The sequence below is a fragment of the Myotis davidii genome, unplaced genomic scaffold, assembly GCF_000327345.1.
Source record: "Myotis davidii unplaced genomic scaffold, ASM32734v1 scaffold149, whole genome shotgun sequence".
In the NCBI taxonomy this organism is placed as follows: Eukaryota; Metazoa; Chordata; class Mammalia; order Chiroptera; family Vespertilionidae; genus Myotis; species Myotis davidii.
In genome coordinates this window covers 3804414-3811576 of record NW_006352194.1, presented here as the reverse complement: position 1 = coordinate 3811576, position 7163 = coordinate 3804414, and the positions used below count along the sequence as shown (strand labels likewise).

General features: G+C 52.6%; 1 protein-coding gene across 1 annotated transcript in view; it reads right to left on the bottom strand.

The window, feature by feature from the left end:
• Window positions 1-1089: 1089 nt before the first annotated feature.
• The window catches only part of ASAP3 (ArfGAP with SH3 domain, ankyrin repeat and PH domain 3), a 25041-nt gene continuing 18967 nt past the window's right edge, over window positions 1090-7163 (bottom strand). The window contains exons 19-26 of the mRNA XM_015557199.1: window positions 7027-7112; window positions 6734-6849; window positions 5675-5742; window positions 5483-5584; window positions 5171-5366; window positions 4125-4335; window positions 3281-3372; window positions 1090-2418 (exon numbers count right to left, since the gene is read on the bottom strand). Coding sequence (XP_015412685.1) covers window positions 2405-2418; window positions 3281-3372; window positions 4125-4335; window positions 5171-5366; window positions 5483-5584; window positions 5675-5742; window positions 6734-6849; window positions 7027-7112 — 885 coding nt within the window. The 3' untranslated portion in view covers window positions 1090-2404. The remainder of the gene's footprint in view (window positions 2419-3280; window positions 3373-4124; window positions 4336-5170; window positions 5367-5482; window positions 5585-5674; window positions 5743-6733; window positions 6850-7026; window positions 7113-7163) is intronic.

Below are 7163 nucleotides of genomic sequence, written 5' to 3'. Positions count from 1 at the left end.
GACTGAGAGGGCCTGGGTTCAATTCCGGTCAAGGGCATGTACCTGGGTTGCGGGCACATCCCCGGTGGGGGCTGTGCAGGAGGCAGCTGATCAATGTTTCTCTCTCATCGATGTTTCTAACTCTCTCTATCTCTCTCCCTTCCTCTCTGTGAAAAATCAATAAAAAATATATATATTTTTTAAAAATAAAAAGTCAAGACTCTTACATCATCAGGGCTCAGAAGACCCTTAGAAAATGAGTCCAACCCCTTCACTGTACTGATGGGAAGACTGAGGCCCAGGTTCAACTGTTTCAGACACTCTTGGTACGCACCATATTCTCTGCCTACCTGTCCTCCCCGGAGGTTGCCTGCAGGCAATTCCTGGACAAACTCTGACATCTTCCCACTTCTCTCTGACTGAGGGCTTGGGGCAGACTGGAAGAGCTTGGGAATGAACACCTCCAGTAAGGACCTGCCCAACCAAAAAGAGACCAGAGTTTGTGGTAAAAACAGTGATTTCTTCATTCAGTAGGACAACTTGAAGGCATGTTCTAATCGATATGGTCTCAAAGGTTCCCCAATAAGGTAACCTAGATACAGTGATAGCACTTCAGTAACACACCCTTTTTGCTTCTTGACCTTCTTTCTGTTTCACTTCCTGGGATCACCTCACAAGTAAACTACTTGCCCACAAATACCCGTCTCAGGGGAAACCAAATGGAGACAAGAACGGGGCAGAGCTAAACTGCAGGTGTCCTCACTCCTGGTCCAGTGGTCTTTCCTCCACACCAGGGTTTCTCAATCATGGCACGGTTAACACTTTGGACTGGGTAAGTCATTGCTGTGAGGGGTGACCTGTGTATTGTAGCATGTTTAGCAGCATCCCTGACCCCTAGCCACTAGGTGCCAGTAGCACCATCCGACTGGGAGCAATACAGAACTCTCTGCATCCCCAAATGTCTCTTGGGGGCAAAATTGCCCCTGGTTACACACCACTGCTCTGCACCAGGCTGTCTCCCTTACGGGGCCCAGAGAAAGAATTTCAAGTCCTAAGATTCCTTCTCCTTCCCTATTGATCTTCAGATCACATAAACAAAACCACCAGGGGTTTACTAAAAAAAATTTTTTTTTATTACAGATAAGTGAAAGAACAATTCCGAGATGAAGTCAGAGATGAACAAAACCAGACGCTGGGGGCTCAGCAGATGACTTTGTTCCTGTGGGTCACAGAGCAGCCAGGTCCACAGGGCACACAGCCCAGCCTCCAGGCCAGGCTGCCGTGTTGGCCACTGGCACCCTCTGGCCTCCCGTTTGGCCTGGCTCATCAGCGACTCTAAAGCTGAGGTGTTAGAGCCTGGTGATGGCTTAGGTGTTTGCTCACAAGGGGCTGAAAGTCAGGATGGAATTTCTGGCACTGGGGAGCAGAACTGTCAAGTCTCTGCCCTCCCGTTTCATTTCTCTCTCTCTCTTTCTCCTTTTGTGACCCTTTCCTTCCCTGAGACGGCAAGGCTCCTGAGTTGACCAAGAGAAAGAGGAGAGAAGTGAGGACTCACCATCTGGGACCATCCCTTTCTTTCCTGCTAAGTCAAGGAGAGGGGGCAGTCTGCTTCTTGACTGGGGATGTAGTAGAGGTCCCCCAGAAGGCTGTGCTATCCCTCGAAGGGAGTGATAATCAGGCTACTTGACTGGAAGTATGGCATGGACATTGACCAACCAGAATGGATGGGCTGTAGGCAACTGCAAAGTCACACAGCTGATGGTCAGTCTGCCCTCGTGCCAGAACATCTGCCCCAGCCCATTCCCAAGCTCAACCCTTGGGACCAGCTTCCCAGCAAGGGACCACATCTGCAGGACCCTTGTCTTAGCCATGTGGCATCTGTAGTACCTAGTACAGGTCTGGACATAGAGCCAGAACTCAGTGAAGAAACACTAATGAATGGATGAGGAGATGGTCCCTAGTCTGGCAGAATCCCTGGTCTGGAGAATGATGAAGGCAGTCTGGCCCTACTCTTGTGGAGCCTCAGGCTGACGGAAGAAACTGTCCTGGTCTGATGAGGGAGTGAGGGTTCTGCAGCTGAAGCAGCTGGGAGCACTCAGATCCAGCCACAGGGCTCCCTCAACCTGGGGAGCAATGAGATAGGGGGGAAAGAACCACCACCAGCCCTAACATGGAAGGGCCCAGCATCCTTGGCAGGGGCATGGGCCCATGGAGGGATGAAGGCCAGCCACAGGGCCACGGACAGAGACAGCACGACCCAAGGAAGTGAACACCTCAGCTCCTTCGTCTTGTGGCCTCAAGTCCTAGCTCTGAACGTTGGGGTCCAGCATGAGGCGGTTCAGGCATGCAAGGGCCAGCAAGGAGCTAGTCTTGCAAAAGCAGCACAGAACTTGCTGGGAGAACCCCAGTTCTTGAGCCTTCTCCTTCAGGGAAGCCAACCTTGGGAGAGAAGGATGAAAATTGACATTTTTAAAGCACTTATTATGTGCCAGCTGTTTACCTCACTCAGTTTCACAAACGTCTTGTGACATTATATCATAATATGGGGGTAGATGGAAGTGTCCCCATTTTACAGATGATGAAACTGAGGCTTGAAGAAGTGAAGCCACTTGCCCAAGTCTCCTCACTCTAAAGCTGGGGTTCTTATTATCATCTGTGCTTCCACAGCATGAGGGATGGGTAACTGGTTGTGGGCACAGATTGGTATCTGGCGCCTGACTTTGGTGGATTGAGGATGACAATTCCCCAGAGAGACCCAGCTCCTGCCCCTGCCTTCCTCTACCCCCCACACAGAAACAACACCATCCCCGAGGACTTCCCAGGGGAACAAGGAAGAGAGGAGGCTTCCTTCCCAACGCTACTGGCCCTGTCCTAGGCCACTCCCAGGTTCCGCAACGAAGTATATGCACATCCCCTATGCCTGGGAGCCGCCAGTCTCGGCAGATTCCAGGAGTCTCCTGCACAAGGGGAGAGTCCAGCAACCCGAGGACTGGTGCGCAGGCACCCTAATCCTGCAACTGCAGGGGAGCAACCAGCCTGGCTGACACAGCTGTGCTCATCCTCTCCTGGAGCCGCCGGAGCTTGGGCCTCGTCACCTCCGCCATCCCTCAAGGCCTGGGTCTCCCCAGCCTCACCCCGGGGCTGGAGTGGGGAAGGCGGAGCACTAGGCCAGGGAATGGCCAAACTGTGTACCCCGATCCTGGGGAGAGGTGTCCCACCCAATACACCCACTCTTGACCAACTCTGCCCCCCAGGCACTCTGCCATCTCCCCTCCGACCACAGTCCTCAGCGCCTACCTACCAGCATGTTCCTTCTGGGTGGAGGCTGCCTGGCTGAGGGACAGTCTTCCAGGTTCTGGCGCCCCCCGCCGGTAGGAACGAGTGCTCTCGGAGCTGGAAAGCAGGGAGAGGCCAATGTCACCTCCATGCCCAGAGAGCCCCCCAGAGCAGAGAGAAAGGGCTCAGGTGTGGAGCGAGGCTGGGGCTTAGAGTCCACGAGGCCCCTGGCCTCCAGAGAGCTCTGGCGATTTCCCTGTCTACTCCCCACACTCCGAACTGGAAGAGTTTGTAAGGAAGAGAGGACTGGATCCTGGGTTGAAGGCAGGGACAGGGCGAATGCCCCACCGACACCTCCAGAACAAGCCACACAGGTTCCCACCTTCTCCACTCCAGCTTCAGCAGTCTGCGTCCCAGATTTCTTTTTGTTTTTTTAAAATATATTTTTCTTGATTTCAGAGAAGAAGGAAGAGGGAGAGATGGAAACATCAATGATGAGAGAGAATCATTGATTGGCTGCCTCCTGCACGCCGCCCACTGGGGATCAAGCCCACAACCCGGGGCATGTACCCTTGACTGGAATCAAACCTGGGACCCTTCAGTCCACAGGCCTATGGTCTATCCACCGAGCCAAACTGGCTAGGGCTGCATGCCAGATTCTTAATCAACATCCCAGGAGCAGGTGTGTAAAGGGAAGAGCAGTCCAATCACCCTCCATTTAAGCTCTAGCATTTCTGTGTTAGTCATGGGCCTCAGAGCTGGAAAGTGTCCCAGTCTTCAGGCAGACACAGTGCAGAGGTGGGGAAATAAATGGATGTTCGGAGAGGTCAGGACACTTGCCTGGGTTGCACAGCTGGGCTCTCACCAACCTGAATCTGACGGGGGCTGTGGTTCCAGATGTCAGGCTGGGTCGGGAGGTGCCTGGGGGCTCACAGAGACCCTCTTCGGAGCTGGGTGGGGTTTGGTTGGTACCCCCAAGTTCCACAGGACTTGTAAGGCTAGAGGAGGAGGACGTTGGACTGTTCTGGCTCTCGGGGGCCCCAGGAGGCTCTGAGCTCAGGCTGGGGACTTCGGGATGATCTGGAATCAGAAGTGATAAAGCCTGTATTTATCTCTTATTCTGCTCAATCTCAAAGTCCTCTTTGGCCTCTAGGATCTCCCATTCCTCACCCCCATCTATCTCGATAGCACTGTCCCTCAACTCTCCCCCATCATACGGCAGTCTTCTTCATCCACAGCATTCATTCACAACAGCCAGGGCTGGCTTTGCTTCTGCTTACACCTTCTCCTCGGTCTGGGCTCTCCTGCTAATCCCTCTGGCTCAGCTCAGAGGCCATCCCCACCAGGAAACCTTCCTAAGCCACCCTCCAGTCCCAACAGGACGTGCTCCCTCCCTCCCTGAACTCCCAGAACAAACCTGTCCATTCATTCAACAAATAGTTCTTGAGAACAGCCAGGCACCGTGCCAGGTGCTGGAGAAATAGTCAGCAAAACACTCAAAGTCCCTGTCCTTCGGTATTTACGTTCCATAGCACATTATGCCTTATATTATAAGGGACTGCATTCGTTTTTATCTCCCCCACTGGACTGTGTCTCAGTAGCCCCAAAGGCCTCAAGACATAGTAGATGCTCAATAAATGCGTCTTTCTGTTTTTATGTAAGTGAAACATTGACAGATTTGGAATAAAACAGACTTGAGTTGGAATATCAGGCAAGGGACTTAGCTGTGGGGTCTTGGGTAGGTTACTGAACATCTCTGTTCCTGTACTTATAAGGGGGAGATGATAACCCCAACCTGTCAGATGACAGTGAGGGTGATATGGACTAACATATGTACTGTAAGCTCAGTGCCCCTGCACACAGTAGGCCCTCAATGAATGGCACAATGAGCATTTTTCTGGGCAGCCAACCATACCTCCACTGGTATGTCCTGCACGGCCTTGGACCATGGTCCGAGAAGGGTTTTTGACCGGTAAGGGTGGGGGGCAGTCCTCACTCTGGCTCTGAGGGGCAGCTGATCCCAGGCTGGTGATGGTCTCATAGGTCTTGTTGCTGATGTCCATCCTCCCACTGGCCCAGTGGACCTGGGCCGGGGGCTTCAGAGGACAGTGCTGCTGGGACAGAAGTGTTGGAGGGAGGGCAGCCTGGTTTCTCCAGTTCACCCTGCCCCTCCCCACACGAGGTCCAATCTGGTTCTAACGGTCTGAGAGGCAGGGCCAGGACTCACCTTCTCTTCCTCATCCTCCTCGCTGTCAGAGTCTGCGGAGACTCCCCAGGAGTAGTGCACGTGCAGAGGGAAGGCCAGGGTCCCAGCCTTGGCCTGTTCCAGCTGCCAAAACAAAGCCTTGGTAGTTCAGAGGGTCTGGGCTCAGAGGAGAGAGAGAAGGGGTCAGGGTACCCCTCCCTCCCTAGACCTTACCAGCTCCTCACACTCCTTGTGTTGCCTCTTCCTGGCTATGTCCAGAGCTGTTTCTCCTTCCTCATTCACTGTGAGGGGTCAAGCCAGGAGTTTTAGTCAGGGTCAAAGTCGCCTGATAGCTTAGAGCAGTGGTTCTCAACCTTGGCTGCACCTTAGAATCACCTGGGAATCTTTTTTAAATCCTGATTTCTGGGCCTCAGCCTCCGGAAGTTCTGTTTCTTTGTTACTAATGTTGTGGCCCCACCCCATAACAAAGAAACAGAATTTCCGGCAGATGAGGCCCAGAAATCAGGATTTTAAAAAGATTCCCAGGTGATTCTAATGTGCAGCCAAGGTTGAGAACCACTGGTTTAGAGGTTAAGATGGGCCACTGGAATCAAATTGTCTGAGTTTGAATCCTGGCTCTGCTACTTCCTGGCTGAGTGACCTTGGGCCTTAATTTTCTCATCTATAAAATGAGTATGATACTTGCAACTACCTGACCAGGTGTTGTGAAAATTAAATGAGTTAATATGTGTAGAGCACTTGGCACATTGCCAGGCACATGTCAAGCAGTAAATGGTGGCCATTAGAATCACTGTAATTCAGGTGCAACTCATTATTTGTTTGGTTAGGTACTTTCAGAAACAATACAGTGGGGCCTTGACTTACGAGTGTCCCGACTAACGAGTTTTTTGAGATACCAGCTGTCTCTGGGCCGATTTTTTGCATTGAGTTGACAGAGTAATTTGAGTTAACGAGCTCCTTAACGGGCTCGGTCTCAGAACGAATTAAACTCGTAAGTCAAGGCCCCACTGTATTTTATTTTACCTTCTTAGCAGGCCTACTAGGTCAGTGGTATTATTCCCATTTTACAGATGAGGATACTGAGGCTCAAGAACTGAACGGACAAACCCCACAGTCACACAGATGGTCAGAGGCAAGCCAGGATTAGGACCCAAGTTGGACCGTGAAGTCCATGCTCGTAGCCAGTGCTCTCTGTCTGGGAAAAAGGCAGGGGGTCCCCCATGAGGGGGAGTCACGAGTGGGAGTCTGATGGAGGAGGTGTCTGAGCCCCACCTGGGCCAACCGAAGCTCTCCCTTTCAGCAGCAGCTTGAGGCAGTCAGGTTGGTTGTAGAGAGCAGCGTAGTGCAGGGCACTGTTCCCATCAGCAGCCTTGGCATCCAGGTGACCGCTGGGGAGGTATGGTCAGGGAGAAGGAAGGGGAATAGATAGGTGAGGGGTCGGGAATAGATAGGCGAGGAGTCAATGTCACGGGGGAAAAGAGGAAGAAGAGAGGAGGGAGGGGAGGAAGGACAGCAAGGCCAGGGGCAGTGTGAGGACATGGACAGACAGGCAAGGAGGTTCTCACCCATTCTGAATGATGAAATCCACCAGGGGCAGGGAGGCCTGGTTGGCGACTTTGACAGCCAAGTGCAGGGGGAGCTCTCCAGGTGCCTGAATACACATCCACTCCTCTGAGTTTCCCCGGTTCACCTCCCCACCCCA